This window comes from Phoenix dactylifera, chromosome 1 (genome assembly GCF_051530095.1).
Source record: "Phoenix dactylifera cultivar Ajwa chromosome 1, Ajwa_hap1_PhDact_Kaust_v1.1, whole genome shotgun sequence".
Lineage (NCBI taxonomy): Eukaryota > Viridiplantae > Streptophyta > Magnoliopsida > Arecales > Arecaceae > Phoenix > Phoenix dactylifera.
In genome coordinates this window covers 2,678,421-2,697,740 of record NC_143190.1, presented here as the reverse complement: position 1 = coordinate 2,697,740, position 19,320 = coordinate 2,678,421, and the positions used below count along the sequence as shown (strand labels likewise).

The following is a 19,320-nucleotide window of genomic DNA, read 5'->3' as shown; positions in this document are numbered from 1 at the left end:
AACCTAAAGGCTAAGTACGGCACGACCCTAGGCCCGTGGGGTGGCGGGCCATGCGGGGCCCGGCACGGGCCGTCTGTCCAAAAAAAAATAGCCATTATGGGTAGCCCATAATAGCTATATGTGGCTTTTTACCCATTTTGTCCCTTCCAACAGCCTTAAAATGGCTAATTTGAGGGGTATTTTGGGGAAAAAAATTGGAGTCCTATAAATACCCCTTTCCTTTCTCATTCTCACCACACCAAACCAACTCTTCTCTCCTTCTCTACTATTACTATTTCTTTCTTCTAGCAATATTTAGCAAATGCTCTAGGCTTCTAGCAATTTAATTTTTAGTTTGCATTTAGCAAGTGTTCAAGTGCTACACAACAGGAGGTTCTTGTTGAGAAGTTAGAAGTACAAGAGAAAGAGAATGTCACTCCTTGTTGAGAGCACAAAAGGAAGCTCACAAATCTCGGCTCTACCTCTGGTCCTCTATTCAATTCCTCCTTGTGGTTAGTTTTTACTTTTTGCATTCATCAATTTAGATATGTCATCTTATGATGAAAGTCATTTTGGCATTGAGGGAGAAAAAACTAATCCCCAACCCCATGTTCCTCTAGAACCAGTGAACCGAGTGAAGATCAAACCTCTTCAAGATAAAGGTGGATATGATACAACATCCTCTGATGATGATGATACAAACACTACTGAATAATAAATACTGATGATTAGTAAGATTTTGATAATTTATTTTTATTTTTTAATTTTTTATAATTGTACATTTTTATTTTTTTAATTGTTAAAGTGAGTCATCTCTATTTTTTCTTCTTTCTTGTTGTATTTTGGAGGTCAGACCAAACCTCCCTTCATGTACCATTTTGATTTAAATCAATAAACTGGTAGGGGTATATGCCAAACCCCCCACCATTAAGGTGGCTTTATATTAATAAATCCTTAGTTCCCAACATTTATTAATTTATTAAAAAAATTATAAATAAAAAATTTTATTCCCATTTATTTTAAGGGGGACGAGCCGTGCCGGGCCCTGTTCAGGCCGTTCCGGGCTGGCCCGCGGGCCGTGCCGTACTTGGCCCACGAATCGTGCCAGCCCAGGCCCTTATGGGCCGTGCCGGGCTCGGCCCGCGGGCCAGAAATCCTTAACCCAGCCTGGCCCCCCTTTTATGAGCCGTGCCTAGCACGGCCCGTTACCATAGCAAGCGGGCCGTGCCGGGCACATGGCCCGACACAATGCCCACCTCTACTTACGTTGCTGCGCAAGCACGGGGAGTGGTGCCTTTGGAAAGTTAATGGTGCTTTCTTTTTTTCCCTTTTTTTTTTGTTTTTTTCTTTTTTTGTTGTGTTGACTGTGGAGTCCACACAGTGGAAACTTTCGATTCCAGCTCCAACCCTAGTTCACGGCATGGGAGACTTCAAGATTTTATGTCACCATGCGGCGGAATTCGTGCGACTTGACGATAGGAATTGGCATCCGACTTGCTTCCGACTTTTTTATGTTGTTATCCGCTTTATCCTTGACATTGTATGAAGTGCGATTAGATCTATATGGTGGGCATCCTCTCGCACAAAGATATATAGAGGCTTTTGTTTTCTTTAGTACTTCGTCAATTACATCCTCAATCATACTACCTTGCATTGTATATTGTCGAAGTCATAATGTAACAAATACCTACAGAATTCCCTCCCCACTCAAAATGGAGGGGGCCACCTTAATACTACATTCCACCTTGTCTCTTGGTAAATAAGCAAAAGGCTGCTGTTAGTCATCACCACAAAACTGCTCGAGCTGTGCAATTAGTGCTCTAGAGATTAGGAGGGATGAGCAAAAGGCTATTGTTAGTTGCTACCGAAAAAAAAAACTGCTAGAGCTGTTAACCGTCTGTGCAATTACTGCTCTATAGAGATTAGGAGGGGGCAAAACCCACCCAGCAGAAGGATAAAAACATTTACAGAGTGGTTGTCAAGATGATGTATGTACATTCGCACCCTCCAACTTCCTAATCCTCTATGCTCTGAATCTCACCCATCATTATTCGGTTACTAACCACGTTAAAACCTAAAACCGATGCACTCACCTTCTTCCCTTTCTTCCCCTTTTTCTTGCCTCCTCCGCCTTTGGCTGCCGCCTGGTTTCCGGCTTCCGGATCTGCGTCCATGTCCCCGATGTCTGAACTGTTCGACTTACCATGTCCCGGACCATCAGCACGTGTGCTGCACGCCCTTCGATCTTGGAATGCCATTTCAATGACGTCAGATGATAGGAACTCTTTGCAGTTGAGGAACTTATCGATGAACTCATGGTTGCGATCCAATGAACCAAGGTTTTCTCTCAGGAGCATTTCAGCCTCTGATGATGATTGCTTTATGCAAAATTCCAAGAAGCTCATATCTGAGACAATAGAAGCAGCAAACAAACAGTATCAGTAGTCATTGCTCACTTGTAGATCAAATGAAGGGAAAGCATGTATTCAAGGTTTAACGTCAGGCAGTTCAATAATAGTACCATTTGTCCCGGTTAGCCTGACCCACTCACTCTCGCACCAGTCTCTGAAGTCCATTGCCTCTGGGGGGGAAAAATGAAACTTTAGACAAACACAAGAACCTTCCAAATGGAGAGAGTCCATTTCATGATAAGCTCTACCTGAATGCTTGGTTGCTGAAACCCTCCGTTTTGCAGCTGACAGACCACCAGCAGGCGACGATGAAAGAGCATGTTCCACAGGTCTGCCACCTGATGCTTTTTGATGGTTTAATGCTGCTCCAGGCGTTCCTTTCGCAGAAGTGCCTTTAGCTCCCCAACTGTTAGGGTTGAGGGACGGGAAATCCGACCTGCTTACGAGCAATTCTATTATTGTTAATAGCAACATTCCAGAACTTGGAACTGGTAAATAAGTTATTCACGACAAAATTTATCCCTACTACTAAAGCATCACATCGTATTGACATGGACTTGCAATAGTCATACAAATTATTGATCAAGGTTAAGGTTTGTGTCCTTTTAATTGAAGAAAAAAGATACTGACATTTGAAACTATTGCTGTACATGCGAGTAAGGTAGTTTAGACCTAGAGCAACAAATCTTACTGAGATTGAAGAGGGAATACAATATTGAATTAAATAGCAATCTAATGGCCATTTATTGCATCAAAAACTAGGAATTTTTAGTTTCAATAACCCAGAAGATGTGTAGGCAATAATTTCAAAACAGAGAACAATGGAGGGGGGAGGGAGGGAGGGGAGAGATTTAGAAAAAGGAAAAGGGAAAAGGGGGAGGAAGAATGATTCATTAAGTAAATAAGCAAATGCATGAGGTTCTCCATTTTCCCATGTTATCGAGTACATTAAATGATGTGAAACAGTACCTAAAATCCTTCACTTGGAAAGCCTTCTTCTGAGAACATGATGAAAAAAAGGGCAAGGAATCTTTACAAATTTCACGAAATTTGTCTCGACCCTTGAGAGAAGGAAAAGAATTCTAACATGTACAATATAAACAAAGTGAAGATAGATACTGCTACCACACGTGCAATACAAGAATAGGGTAAACCTAGACTAAAATCATTCACAGCATCAAGAAACACATGAAATCAGTACATCCACGGTATATATCACCTGCGAGTACAGCAGGGATCAGTATGCACTAGGATTGGTAAATAGGGGCCAGACGGCCTAGTGTCATGCCAAACATAGGCTATTGATTTCATAATGCTTGATGCCCCTTTTTTTACTTTTTTATTGTACATTTGTACCAAGGCATGCCAATCCTATACTACCCCTGTACCGAGATACCTACTGTACCAGCCAGTGACCATTATGAGTCCATACTCGGATTTTTAAGCCATTGACAAGAACCAATTTAGTTCAAGCAGCAGAACAAAATATATTTACAACAAATACAGCATGCTAAAAGCTTAAAAATATGTCGATCAGTTCATCATCATATTATTTCAAAAAGAGAGTTAGTCTTCAAGAAAACTATTATGGAGGAGTGTCGACAGCCATTTTCATTAGGCAACTGCACCAGTAACTAATACGTATCAAGTTACAAGGATGCCGCACTGAGGGGTCAGATGTGGACAGAATACAATATATGGCCTGGAGCCAAACATGAAAAGGGAATGAGCGCACATGGAGCAAGAACAAGTATGAACAGTAAGGCAGCAATAAGGGGCTGTGGCATGAGAGGGAAGGCCGAGCTACGATCATAGAGACCTAATGTCAAACTGGATGACCAGAAAGGATGACTCAAGGATCCAAGAAGAAACCAATAAAGTCTATCCTCTCTTGGTGCTTCCATTGAATGCTTCTGATCAAGGCAAGTTGAACCGAGGCGAACTGGCCGGTTCCACCCAAACCGAGCGGACCCGGTCTCCGACTTGGTTGGTTCGGCAGTAAAAAACGGTTCCGGCCCTCCTGGTTGGTTCGGCAGTAAAAAACGGTTCCGGCTCTCCGGCCCCTAGAGGGCCGGAACCTAATTGGCTCTGGCCGGAATCGGACAGTTCCGTCCAGTTCGAACTGGTACTGACCCGTACTAGACGCCGACCGGTATGGGTCTTGATACTGATTCGGCCAACCTTGCTTTTGATGCACTAAACATTTATATCTACCTTTTTTATGATGTCCACCTAAGCATCATTATCTCTATATGCTCAGGCTCATTTGCCCTCCCCAATGCAAAACATTCAGGTCCATAAATTTAAAGTTTGTCAAGTAGCTCTTTTAGAAGATCAATCATCGTATAGGTATTCCAAGATAGAAGACACACTCATATATCTCAAAGTTGTTGGCATATTCAAACCATAATAACCAAGAGAGTGCTCCGCCGAAGCATATTACTCAAGCTGGAGACAGAGAATGAGAAAATCCTAGCATACTCCTAGCTGTTCGGAAAGATGCATAAAAGGTAGCATGCTAGTGAAATTAACAATATGCGGAATGATTCAATTGTACAAATACAACCAGTTTTTAAAAGAAAAAAAATATTTTGCTAAGAATGATGAGATTGAACATTCAATAAGACTATTTCAAGTAAACATGGTAAATGAGAACAATATAAAAGGCAGAAAGCTGAGTGCTAAATGCATAGTCAGCATTGTCAAACTCAACATAGAATGCTGTAAATTTATTGCTAGTTCCAACCAAGACTTGGATGTCGCACTTTGAGATCCAATAAGGATAAAACATAAAGCATGTGTTTTCATGGTTCAACTAAATCAAAGAATATTCTGAATTTCTGCTAATATGGAGATAAAAGATGCAGCACCAAAAAATTAATGGTTAAAATCACCAATGTTTAGTCTCCTCGCTGCAATTTTCAATGTTAAGTTGGTAATATCATAAAATATGAAAAGTTTTTGGCATATGATCATAGAATTAGGATACTAAATAAATTTCACCATGAAATAGGTTGTGGCTATGAATAGCAACAGAGAAAGGCCAAAAACAGTATAAGTTCATAAGACAAGCAAAGAAAGTGGTTATGATTAATGCACAAGACAACTAGTGAAAGTTGAAAGTTAACACCAAGTACTTACTGCTTTGTTTCCTGTTTTGTTTGTTCAAGAGGACCCCAAAATAGATCATCTTCAGTTCTAGATTTCGATTGAGTGGACACATGCAAAGGGGTTCGGATAGGTGCTGCAGCCTTGGAAGGAGATGATCCAGGAATCGGCCAAGAAGATCCACTTCCATGACAACTGCGGTTTGATTGGACTTTTGCAGGAGCTTGTATTGGAATTTGCTGTTGGACAGACACTGACTTCTTTTCCTGTTCCCTCTGAATCTCTCTTAATGATGTGGGTTTCTGAATTCTACCAGAGTCCGTGGACCATGCTGGAGCAGGTGCAGAGTTTGCCTGATCCCCCTTCCAAGGAACAAAATCTCCTAACGATGGAGCTGTGGGTGGAGCCGGCAATGTCTCCTTCTCTTGCTGTGCCGGACGAGTACTTTTGCCCTTTTCAGTAGGAATTGAGGGACCAGAAAGATCAGCTGACCCAACCGGTGATGGGGCTTTAACCGCAGCACCTTTGGCCTTGGATGCCTTTCTACGGCTTTTCTTAGTGTCTTTGGCCTCAACAAAATCATCATCATCAACAGCTGATGTGTCAACTTGGGCACGCACTGGTGAAGGAGGTAAAAATGACCCTTTAATATTACTACCATTATCTTTATCTACTTCACTTGACTTGGCCAAAACTTCTTCTGCCAATAAATCATGCAACTGGCTCTTCCTGCTCTTGGAATTCAATGTATTGTCTGAGTTTCCCAAAGCAGATGGACAGGTTCCACCTAGAACAGTATCTTTACTGGATTTATGCTCCAGGTTGGCAGCAATCCCAGTCCAGGGGGTTTGTGAAGGACTACTTGCTGGGATGACCTTAGCCGCAACTTCAGAAGCCATTATTTCTCTCTGTGCCCTTAGCTGTTCCTCCTGTTGAATTTCTAGCAACGATTTAGTCCTTAGCCCTGGAGCAGGTTTCCAAGCTCGATGACTAGAAGTTGTTGGTGCATTGAATGTTGATGTTCCTTCTCCCTGTTCAGCTTCCCCTCCAACAGCTTCAGACTCGTTGGCTAAAATGTATTCCGAAGATGAAAGATGAGATCTTTGAGAATCCAGAGGTTCAGTGGAATGTACGACAGAATTTTCTTTTCCTGTTACCAGTGAAGTCACACAAAGAGATTCTCCCGCATCGGCTTGCCCCATTGATTTAGTTCCACCAGCATTCAAACCTTCAGTTTCAAAATCTAGTTTTAACAGCTGGCAAGGAATTGTCTTTGATGATCCCTTCCCAACATCTGAAGCAAATTGTGCCTTTGAATTCTTTTGTTTTTTTGATTTTTTCTCCAAAGCCTTCCTTGCCTCCCGTATTTCTACATTTTTTGTTTCTTTTGTTAATGGTATTTCAATATGGCAGTCAGGGATGTTTTCTGAAGAAATCTTCATATCATGAACTTGATTGGAGATAGAAAACGCAAAATCAGATGATTTAGGACCATCCAGTGAAGACTCAAGACGGGTCACCACTTCAGAACTAGCTGATGTCACAAGTTCGGTAGTTTCATGTATTGTTCTATATTCATCTAGGCTATGGTCACTCCTCTGCGGAACAAAAACCTCTTGTTCATGCTTCTCTGTGGCCTCTGATAGAGGCAGACTATCTGCCATTACTGGTGTTGCTGCAGCATCAGAGTTAGGGATATCCTCACTCTCTCGTGAAAGAGAAGCATCCCATTCTTTTGTATTTGCTGTATGATCAAATATCTGATGAGACAAGTGTAGAGACGAGGGCCCAGAGCTCACCAAGCAACTGTCATCCTGGGCACCTTGCAAATTCATACCTGGAGGATAGGATGGTTGTCCATCCTGCAAGTTATGGACTGGCATCTGCTGATTAACTTGAAGCACCTCATGTACTCTTTGAAGCCCAAGATGATCCATAGGAGTATTGCCTGATGGAATAGCACCATGTGCTTGCCCATAGGAAGGATCACCAGAATGTCGATGAGGTTGATGTGCAGATAAGACTTGGGAAAGAAAGTGCTGCTGCTGCTGCAGCAATAGCTGCTGCTGCTTCTGCTCTTGTTCCTGCTGCTGTTTGAGCAGTAACATCTTATCCAGCAGAGAGAGTTGAGCGAGAACAGGGGCCTGAGAAGGCAACTGAAGTTGTGACAGCAGATACTGTTGCTGCAGTAAACTTAGCAGGTTTGGATCTTGAGGCAACTCAGAAGATAGCAGTTTCTCAGGTGGAACCAAGCCAGAAGAATGATCACCAGGTTGGGTGAATAAAGCAGACAAAGGTGGCTGATTTTGGGGTTGCAACATCTGCTGTTGAAGTCCTAACGCGATCTGGGAAGGAAGATGCTGATTGTGGTGCATGTCTAGCATATCTTTGGAGATCTCCATGCCGCCATGAATGGTATTATTCATAGATCGTGCATCAGGAAAGTTTGACCATGAAGGTATGCCAGAATTAACAGCCGATGATGGAGATTTGTCTGCTGCAGAATGCAGGATAGACACCAAGTCCACATGCTGAGGGGATTGTAGAATTTGTTGAGAATTGTCCCCCGTTGGAGGCAGCAGTTTTGAATATGGTTTAGAAGGATCTGAGATCATATCCAACTTCGGTGCTATAGATGAGACATCCCTTCCTGACCAATATGGAAGAGGATTGGGTAATGACCTCTGCCTGTCCAACAAACTTCTCTGGGCCAAGATGTAATTCACATCACTCCCAATTTCTCCTCCTACTGAGGGTAAATTGCCAGATATGCTCCTTCCATGATCTTGCATACCTGCAAGGTGTGAAGTAAAATGAGGAAAAAAAATAATTAATCTACAAGCTAGATTGCATGATCAAGCATGTTAAAAAGATCGAGGGGCAAGATAATGCTAAAATAACAAACATGAAACAAAAATCATTTTTTTAAAAATCGCCAACCAACAGATGTGATAAGGTTTGCTTATCTCTATATATCTTTTTAATTGACTTTTGGTGACATAACAAACCTCCAGAGAAAGAAAAATTTTCTGATGGAGAACTGCCCATGCTACCAGACATGAGGGACTCTAAAAACCGATTCTGTGCTTCAGTTGCCATATCATGCCTGTTTCTTTGCCCATTCTTAAGAAACTCAAGCTCATCCAAACCTGCATGAATATTACCAGGACTGACAAATTTCCCCCTCAGAGATGCCTCTGCTACATCATTCTGCTTAACTACACCAAAACCAGGTGGAGGCCTTGCCTTCGCCCGTAAATGTGGCATAACATCTCCAAGTGATGAGAAAGGGGCATCAGCTGGAGCACTTGCAAGCCGAACCTGCAAGTCAATACCAAAATATCCAGCCTCGAACCACCCGATCAGATCACTTCCAGAAAAGGGGCCTTGAATTTGACCTTGCGGATCTTTGTAATAGAGGGATAGGTCTTCTGGAGAAGTATGTGGCTGCAATGTTCTTGCAGTTAATGTATCCCTGGAACTAAAAGGAGCTTCATGACCAAGCATAACATTGACTTTACTTTCCCGGTCCCAGACTTCAGATGATTGCCGTGTAATTTTGTAATCACTTTTCATTCCTGAATGAAAACCAAGTCCATCAAAGTTTTTCCAGGGAGTTTCATCACTATAGAAAGATGAGGCGATAGATGTACCATTTTTATGCTCATATTCCACATCTCCATGGAGATGGGACCAGCTCGAATCAGATGTTCTTGACCCAACTTCAGAAGAAAAGTCCTTCTGATCATGAATTGATCTGTGAGTGCGATCTCCAAATGATTGAGATTTTTGCGGGACAACATAATGTGATAAAGAATTTTCCATCCCAGTCTCATCTGCCTTTGGAAGATTAATTGCTGAATCTGAAAAGCAAACAACCATGAATATTAAAATGGAATTTGTATAGGCGGTAACCCAACAAAGCAGAAGACACCATTAAGTAATATATCAAAATCAGCAAGTCAAAATACAGCATATATATATATATATATGCCAGAGAATATATGGAGTAAGAATACTCTAAAAACCGTGGCAGGAGAAAACATCTTTTTCATTTTCATATCAGATGAAAGCAAAATTTACATAGAGCCCCATATAAGAGGCAGGCATGTTCATTCAAGTCAAGGACCGAACCATCCCAAACCAGGCAGTTAGGGGTGTGCCGAACTAGATTGGTCCGTTACTGGGACAGTCTGGCCAGTCAAAACGGTATAAAACCTCTCCCCGTCTCCAAATCTCCCCTGAATACCTCTTGCCTCTCCCCTCCCATCTCTCCAGAACCTCCTCTCCCCTCTATCCTCTCTCCCATCTCCTGATCTTCCCCTCCCGCCGCCGCCTCCTCCAACCTCTGCTCCAGATACTGATCCTCCGCTCTTTGGAGGACAATCTTCGTTCACCCTCCAACAACACCACCATTCATGGCAAGGGACTCGTCCACTGCCTTGGGCACTTCAAGCTCATCCTCCTGACATAGACACTGGGATCTCCATGGCCTGGTGAGTCCTCTCCCTCTCCTCCCTCTCTCCCAATCTTCTTCCCTTGCCTCCCCTCCGACCACTGCTATGGGTTTTGATCCTCCGCTCTCAGAAGGAGAACCCTACTACCCCCTCTAACGATGCTGCCATCCACAGCAGAGGCCTCGTCTATCGCCTCAGCCTCTTCAAGCAAATCCTCCTCAGATTGGCACCAGGATCTTCGTGGCCATGGCCAGGTGAGTCTTCTCCCCCCTCTCTCTCCCTCCCTCCATCTCCTTGCTCTCCCTCCTCTCCCTCTCCCCCACCATGGCTCCGATATGCGTCAGGTCGGTGCAATACACAACAATAATGTACTAAATTGGTAGCTGGCCGATACGACCCCCTATACCGGTTCGACAAACTTAAGTTATATTATCAATAGTCTAGTTTATCCCTTGCCCAAACAAACTTTTGCCGGTTTCAGCATTATTTGATGCTAAGGAGACAAGATTTTCAAACTAAAGCACCATATGTAACTTGGATGTTGGACCCAGAGAATGGTAGACTTGAAGATAGTATGATAATTGGAATAAAAATATAGAATTATATTCAAATAGAAACATGCTAAAGTTCAAAAGATGATGTTAGAATTGCAAGCCTTCAGCATTGCAAAATAATCTCTAGGGTTGTCAAAATTGGAACCTAGGCATCTTGGCAAGCCAGACCACTTAGGCAATGGCAGCATGAGCATTAATTTATTAAAACATAATATATATACGTTGTTTTCCTTGTTTTACATTTGTGTTTCGTGACTAATACTTATTTTAAATGAATTGGGAGAGAAAGTAACAAAAGGATAAGTAGAGCACTTCAGATGCCACCTACTCTTAACACTAGAGCACGAGAAAGTGCTTCACAGCCAATGGCCCATCATCCACCTTCATGCCTCAAACTAGAGGCCCCCCACCAATTCTCCAGTAAACAATCATTCTCCTCCGGTAATCTGTCGGCAACCATCGGACTGCCCAAATACCCCATAAAGGGTTTTTAGTTCCTCTTTGGTTTTTCCATCACACTTCCACTTCTTGCCTTTCCTTCTTTTTTCTCTCTTTTCTTCTCTTCTTATTACTCTTCTTCTGCTTCTCTTTTGAAGTATCCTCCCCTTTTTTCTTCTTCTCTTTTGAATTATCTTTATTTTTTCTTCTTCTTTATCTCCTTTCTGTTCTCAATTTTAAAATCCTTCTTTTTTTTTCTCTTATTCCTCCCATTCTTCCCCTTCCACTTTGCATCTTCGTTAACCCTCTTTTCGTCTCTTTCCTATGTTTTCATCCTGCTTTTTTTCCTGGTTCTCTTCATTTCTTTTCCTTTATATACTTTTTTGTTCTTCACATCTTGCAATCTTTGGGATAAGAATATGAAATTTTATTTTACCTTATACCTTGTAACTTTTCATTTTTTTTTTCCAGCGCATGCTTGTCAAATTTACTTTATAGGCCTGAACTTAACAATTTGCTTTTATTAACGCTTACTACTCTTTTATTTGAATTGGTGGATTGATATGCCAAGAGAGTATGCCTTGACTTTAACTAGTCTAAGTTCCAATTGACTATAATGGTTTATTCGGTTATTTATATTACGATTTGCAGAGAAAATAAGGTCTATCACATTGTTTTTAACCTTTTATGTATTTTTTTGCCCTTTTTAAAAATGGACTGCCCAAGTCACTAGGCAGCCCAACTTAAAACCTGTGCAGTTCCTAGGAGGTTCTAGGTCCCTGCCAACCAGAACTGCCTCACAACCTTGGCATTTTCCTTTACTAATAGAGGTTCTCACCTGAGGACACCTTTGGATCAGGTCCGTGTTGATGGAATTGTTTTTCATACAATGGACTCCCAAAATATAACCCTTTGCTATCGTCAGAATTAACTATTTTATAATCATCTCCAGCAGTTGGCAAATCTTCTCTACTCCCTGTACCAAAAAAAATATATATATATATATATATATATTAAAGGTAAACAATGAAACCACCAAAACATGAGTATAAGAGGATGATAGATGGCACCTAATTTAGTTTGTTTGGATGGGACAGCATCCGTAGAATTCCTTCCAACAGAACCATCTTTAGAAACCTGCGGCATTCCACTGCTTACAATATCCCCTTTATCAATTCCTTTCAAAATGACCTATCCAAAACTTACAAGGTAAGATGATGCCAAAACATTACAGAGCAGGATGATGCATACAACACAACAAATAGCTTAGTAAAAGAACAATAAAATTGATTACCGATTCTTCAGGAGTAGGAGCAGAAAGTGCCAGAGGCTCCAATGGTTCTTCCTGTGTCAGAGACTGAACTTCAATAAATCCATCTAAAGACATTTTAAAGCTTTTTACATCAGTCATTCTGAATATGTCAAGCAGTTTCATTCTACTATATCTTAGAGTAGAGGGATCTCCAGATGCACCATCAGACTTGTCAGAAACAGAAACTAAATGATATGGACGTGAAGCACCACTACTTAGGGTGCTCATACTAGAGTTAAACCTCCCACGACCAGCAGGGGAGACGGGAAATCCATTTTCCACTCTTCCTCTACCAGAGCCAAACATAGCGGATGGTTTGTTTGCTGGAGACTGACCATGCGAAGGCTCTCCTCTTCCACGACTGATCAAATAGTTAGACCTCCATGAACGAGAATAATGGTCCTCTCTTTCTGTATCCTTTCCATGATTGTTTACGTCCTTTCCATGACTAGCAAGACGAGGCAATCCTTTGTCACGAGATCCCTCAACATCTTTGCTAGAATCTGACCACTTTACACGCCAACTCTCTGACTCCTTATCATCAGGTCCCCAGCGTGTGTTCCATTTGCTCTCACGGCGTTGATCAAAATTGCCTTCCCTATTGCCCAAATCATTCCACCGCTCGGATGGGGGGCGGCGTGCTTCCCCAGAATGTCTAGATGAATTGTCCAACCAGCGCTCCATCTTGCGAGTATCACCAAGTTCCTTATCTCCCTCCCTCCAACGATCTCGATGAATAGCAGAGTTTGTTTCCCTTTCTTCATCATGCCAGCGATCACGACGCCCAGTTTCCGCATCATGCAAGGAAGGCCTGAAAACATCCTTTTTCTTTCCAGCATTATGAAGGTCTTCACCATTTCCTGATACCTTCACAGCATCTGGGCAATTACCATGGTGAGGACTAAATTCCTGCAAGTATCAAAATTGCAATAATACATATTATACTAGCATCAACGCATATAGCAAGCAGGCATTCTAATCTGGAAGTAAAACCACTCAGGGTGAAAAAACACCAATCATGATATAACGAAAACGCGATCTATGCAGCATCTCTTTTTGAAGCCTCCCTGCAAGAGTAAGGCAAACGAAAGGATCTGATGAAATACTTTACCCCAGACACTAGTCCAAGCTTATTATCCCCAGGCTTTGGAAGAAGCCATTGTGGAGAAAGAGGTATAGGGTTGTCAGATCCTTGCATGTCTGCAAAAATCAAAGAAGATCATGAGAGAAAGACAAATACTACTGCATTTAAAACATAAAAAAAGGAATATAAATGGCATCAAAATTAGTCAAAAAAGTACAGAAAACATATTAGACTGTTTCCCACATCATTGCACGATGCACATTACTACATGATGCATGTAATTCTGATTGGTAAACATACTACTTTATACCGTTTTTCAACATACAATATTTACCATATAGCATATTCACATGCTATTTGAGAAGGTATAAACTCTTTTAAATGTACATAATAGAAAACTACTACTGATAGTAGACTGTTGCATCATTGAAACCCATAGAATGTTTGCTCAATTATTTAGTCTCAATATTCTAAGATATTCAATTTGTTGCTCAAAAATTTATTACCAGACATTCATCATTGTATATAGCCTAGATCTTGCTGGCACAAGGTTTTCCCCTGACCGATTCTGATAGTTGCCTGATGCATATGACACCAGCATCTACTGGAAAACCTGAGTTTTTGTAATCATTTTTACGCTCTTACCTAGAATCTAAATGAGGTGCCAATCGGATGTGAAGTTACCAGGTATCCACCAAAGCTCCATATTTTGACACAGCTTTCATTTGCTAGTTGTCCAACAACCAACTGTACTGTTTAGTTTCTCCTGTTCCTCCAGCGATCAATCAACATCAGGTCACTTTGGTCCATCATATATTTATGCACATCATTTGTTTGGGAATTGCAATGAAATTTAAGATCTTAGGGCAATGGCTTAGCATAACTGTATGTCATAACCTTAAATAGTGGAATTTAAAGAATTTTGAAATATTGATGGCTTGCTCAACTTCTACTGGTGATAAAGTCACATCCTTCACACAGTGTATACATCTAAAGGTAAATGATTAACAAAGTATCAGCATCAATATCGCACGTGCGCATCAGCAATATCAAAATGATCTCAGCACAAATACACAGTTTATAATCAGACATAGATAACCTGTAATATTGAAGAACCAATAAGGATTCATCAAGTTCAACACAAATGACCAACACCACGTCAAGCCAAGAAAATTTTTGGCAAGGCCCACTACAGTAAGGTGCAGCAATGCCTGGGATTAAAACAGTTTGAAGCAGCGCATTCCAAGAGACTACAAATCTCTTTTCAACTACTCTAAGAGTCAAAGATGATGGTAAAATCCACCAGAGTTGATCCACCAGTTAGATGTTCTGGCTAACAATGAATTTTATGATCAAGATCGTAGTAAAAAATAGCATATCAAGTGCCAGCAAAATGTTCCGCTCATTTTTCCTCCCCTCACATAACTACAATCAGTAAAACCATTTATCTCTAACAAAACATCAACAGCCTCATCCAAATATTCATCAAGCCAGCTCTTAAAAAAAAAACAAAGGGTTATAGAATGACAAAACCTACATATGTGATGTTATGAATTTAAGTTATCTATTTTTATGACAAAATTAATTTTTCAACACAAATGAGCATAAGTAATTGCATCAGTTTGCTTTGAAGAAAATATTTATTCCTAGGTCAATACCCTCTCTTCTCAAATTGCTGCTTGCATTTGTTGCCAGCCCTTGACGGTCCTGTTCACTTGTCCCCTCCTTCCCCCAACAACCCTCTGCATGTGTCCATAGACCCCATATGCAGACAAACATTCAACCATCAAAAGTTCTTGGCTTTCTTGTAATACTTTGATTTCTTCTCGAGGAAACCCCACTAACTCTGAAGAAGGCATCCGTATATACATATCTACTTAGGACGCAATTTTAACAAAAACATTTTTTCATAAAATAACCCCCAGAATTTCTTATATGCATACAACTGCAAATTCCTGCAAGGAAAATCACCCTAGTTCTATCTTCACCATTATCCTCCCAAAAAATAGGGCAAGAAAATAACTAATAGTATCAGGATAAACTATATTCCTATCTTGGAAGCTAAAACGTTCAACCCTTTCAGCCCATTTCTCACTACATCTAATTCAACCAGTCATTTCCACTCTCTTATGATATTTGAATTTTTATTTAATTTTCCATCATTAACTAAGAGAATGATATAGCGAAAGAAAGATGCCCTCTGGCTATCGTTTCTTAGTTTTCCCACAAGATTCCCACTCTTTGATCCTTAAAGATGCATTTGGTGATTCACAAGTTAGGTACCCTACATGCTAGGATCCACTACCAAAAGAAACACGACATCCAATGTCCTAATCCACAAGATGTTTCAAGATGAAAGCTACACTGCATAAGATGATGTTGGAAATATTGAAATTCTCAAGTATGTAAGTGGGATAATCGCCAAACAAGGATCAATTAATTGCAAAACATTCATCGGAAAATTGGAAATCTTTTGTAAAAGATATCAGCCTAAAGGCATTTATGTAGTAGGAGAGTAGCATTCTTGCACATAAGAAAGACACATGAGCATTTCAAACTTATAAGTACCTCCACCTACTCTCTTCTAGAGGAGAAGATGATCAAGTTGCCTTTTGAGGTCCTGTAGGTGATAAATATTCTTGTTTCCATCAGACATTTGACTCCCATAAGTTTCAAGTAGTGATGCTTGAGGCCAAGAAAAATTCAACCAATTCTTCAAGTTCATGAGAAAGAGTGTGTCACATCCTTTGTGAGCGAATCTCTTCACCTTAGGCTTCGTCGTAGTTCTATTTCGCTTGGGCTGCGGCGTACCAACATATTAGGAACTTATCTTTGCAGTCATATTTTTTAAGGCAACAACCAGGGCTTAGCCCAATGGTTTAGTACCTTCCTCCTGGAGGTGATCTAAGTCCAATGATGCAACATCCGAGATTTCAAATAACGTGGTTGTAGATATTGTACAAGAAAAATAATCTAGTGAAGTTTAGATATGGACCGAAAACAGGATTAGTGATTGCATACATGTTTCCAAAAGAAAGATCAAGGAGACAATGGTGCTAGATGGAATTCTCCTTGCAAAATTAAGGAGGCTATTGATCATGGAAAAATGACAAGGATTAGCTGATCATCTATACTTAGCAGGATGGTTATTGGGATTTGGAATATGAATATACTAGGTTATAGGACGGTCACATTACCTGTTGGACTTACTCTCTTCACTGTTTGGCCTATATGCCAAGACGGTGGCCATATGCCAAGACAGTGGCCTATATGCCATCCTAATAGAGTTCAAACTGACTACGGATATCATATCACCGCGCGGGCGGGCGCACACACACTCTATATACATATAGAGTACTTGTATGATTCACCATTAAAAAACAAAGACCATCTGATAAACATCATCAACAAGCAAAAAAAAATTTTTTAGTAGCATATCAATGATAAAAGGTCTCGAGATACGACGATACTAATATATCAAAACAGATGACTATATCAACTGTACTGCTTCCAACTGCAACTTTTCTTCACCAAATTGCTGCCATCATTTGTATGTAACAAAATTCTAAACAAGCACAATTTCATTCAATGGTACCCTGATTACAAACCTATCGATGTTCAGTGCGGTTCACTGAGCAGTGCAAAGAATTTCTACAGTTCAAACATTTCTGCCATGTCTTATAAAAGGAAGAGCATCAGGAAATGTTGCATGTAAGGGGCATGACATGCATGATTACCAGTGTTCAGATCAGTAAAGCTAACAAAATTTCAGCTTTTTCTTCTTCCACAGAACTTCAAAATCTAAGCTACAAACTCAATCAGGAAGCATAAAATGTACAAACATTTCCAAGATCGATGCTTAAAAAATAGAAGAAGTATGAGATCAAATACCAAAAGCGGCCACATTTCTTTCCGTATCAGGAAAAAAAGAACTCTTTAGAAACTAAAACCGAGAAAAACACAACAAATCAGCCAAAAAAAATAACCCCTAAAAACAAAAGGTTCGTCGCACGGCAAGAACAACGAGCTGGCATCCGAACCCCGAAGGAGCTGAATCGACATACCAGCTTGGGTTTTTATCTCCATATGAGCTAGGGTTTTATCTCCAGAGGAACGGAGAGATCAAAAACAAAAAAAAAAGAACTCGGTGGATTGGGGCTGGGGAGGGGCGGAGAGAAAAAAGAAACCTTTGGGGCTTTGATGCGGCGGAGGCTCCACGGCGAGGCCGTGGCGAGAATCGTCATTGTTCCGATTGGCCATCGTCAGCGGCGGAGTCGGCGGAGTCGGAGGCGAACGGAAACCCTTGGGAACTCGCTATTCTCTTCTCGGTGACTGCTCTCACGGGGGAGGAGGTGGGGAGAGAGCGGTGTGAACACGGGCGGATAAAAAAGCGGATGAGATTAGGGAACCCCCGCTTCGCCCCCGGCTTACGTTAGCCCATCCGGTCCAGAGCTGCCATCGTGTCCCGCCGTACAACACACCGATCGCATCCGTTCATCTCCACAAGGAGCACTGATCTAACGGTAGGAATCAGCCGGCGAGCAGCTCTTAGCCGTAAACGTGCGCCGGGCGAGCTTCTCTAACCCTAGCGGGCCTCCTTTGGGAATAAGTACGTACATAAACGCACCCAAACCTAGCCCGAATAAAGAACCCACGAAAGTTATTTCCAGGAGTTCCCAATGTGGGACCCTTTATTGGTCCTCTAGAGTTACAGTTTCCTTGCAGTTCGTTACTCCGTAACCAACTTCACCCACAGAAATACCCATTAACCGACGTGCAGGGGCCACGTGAATTGGATCCACGTGACATTGTAAGGCTGTGTGGGTGATTTTATTTGACTTGTTTGCTTTTTGACCCGCAGGTCTCGAACGCTTGGCCACAGTACTAAACTCCGTTAAAACGCCTCGCGAAGACAGAATTTTCGAGCTATTAACGTGATCGAAAAGAGATCGGACGCATAGGAAGTTATGAAACGAACGGTGGGAGATGGAGGTGGGGCAGCTTGCATGCGTTTGATGCGAGGCAACTTACCCTGCGGTCCATTGACCGGAACTGTGGTCAAGTTAAACACCGTCCGTGGAATCTCCGGGACTGGAGGGCGAACGCTGGCCCAGAACTTAAAAGCTCTTGAATGCTTGGTTTCCAAGCAAATGCGTATTCAGGTGATGAGACCGGGGGATGAGAGACGTGGAGCCAAAATGATTTGGTGTAACTAAGAAAAGTAAAAGCGAAAGGGAAAAGGAACATGAGGGCTTGAACCTAGGTGGGACCATGGAGCTCGCACCTTTATGGATGCTGCAAGAAGGGTGTTTTTTTGGTTAGGATTTGATGGAAACATCAGAGTCGTTCGTTCAGACGATCGAGTCATCAGAGCCGTTCGTTTACATTCGCGCCAGGAATTGACATCATCATGACTAGGAGATGATTTTGAGCCACCGGGTTGAGTCGAGCTTCAGATTGGATCTATTCGAGTCTGCGTCATATTTCTTTTATTATCTTATTAGTTGCTTTTATTTGAGTCAATCTGGTTGTGTTTCTGTTATTTTAGAGTCAATTTAGTTATTGAGTCAAATGATTGAATCAATTGATCAATGTAATACCTAATTATAAAGATCTAATTTTGTATGTGATCAATTGGTTTAATGGTCTAATGTTAATAAGGTTTAATTTGATATGTAAGCAATTAATTGACTTAATCAATTTGAAGGATCCAAGTTTGGTTAGTTTTTAATTGTTTGACTTGGTCAATTATGATGTAAGACCTATATAAGAGCTACCCCGCTCATGTATTAGGAATTGAATGATTGAATAAAACTCTAGCCTCCTCTTTCTTCTTCTTCCTCCTCTCTTTCTCTTCTCCTCTTCTTCTTTTTCCTCCTCTCTTTCTCTTCTTCTTCCTCTTTCTCTCTTCTTCCTGCAGTGGTCCGCCATCAAGGTTGTTCTTCATGCTAAGAATTTCATGTTAATCTAAGTACTA

The 19,320-nt window shown here is 41.3% G+C and overlaps 1 protein-coding gene across 4 annotated transcripts; it reads right to left on the bottom strand.

Annotated features, from left to right (window-relative positions):
• Window positions 1-1,860: 1,860 nt before the first annotated feature.
• LOC103702708 (protein ESSENTIAL FOR POTEXVIRUS ACCUMULATION 1-like) lies at window positions 1,861-17,740 on the bottom strand. Of its 4 annotated transcripts, none has more exons than XM_008785247.5 (11): window positions 17,531-17,740; window positions 13,371-13,459; window positions 12,242-13,168; window positions 12,018-12,138; window positions 11,786-11,923; window positions 9,152-9,361; window positions 8,507-9,076; window positions 5,532-8,292; window positions 2,639-2,826; window positions 2,501-2,560; window positions 1,861-2,386 (listed from the first exon to the last, which is right to left on the bottom strand). In XM_008785247.5, exons 1-11 carry the CDS (start codon window positions 17,601-17,603, stop codon window positions 1,995-1,997), a joined length of 5,529 nt encoding a protein of 1,842 aa, XP_008783469.3. In that variant the 5' UTR covers window positions 17,604-17,740; the 3' UTR covers window positions 1,861-1,994. The 4 variants fall into 4 exon arrangements, with proteins under 4 accessions (XP_008783469.3, XP_088573149.1, XP_026658662.3 ...); XM_088717023.2 differs by lacking the exon at window positions 17,531-17,740 and adding an exon at window positions 15,002-15,863; XM_026802861.4 differs by lacking the exon at window positions 11,786-11,923 and having other exon boundaries at window positions 17,531-17,729.
• Between the last annotated feature and the right edge of the window lie 1,580 nt (window positions 17,741-19,320).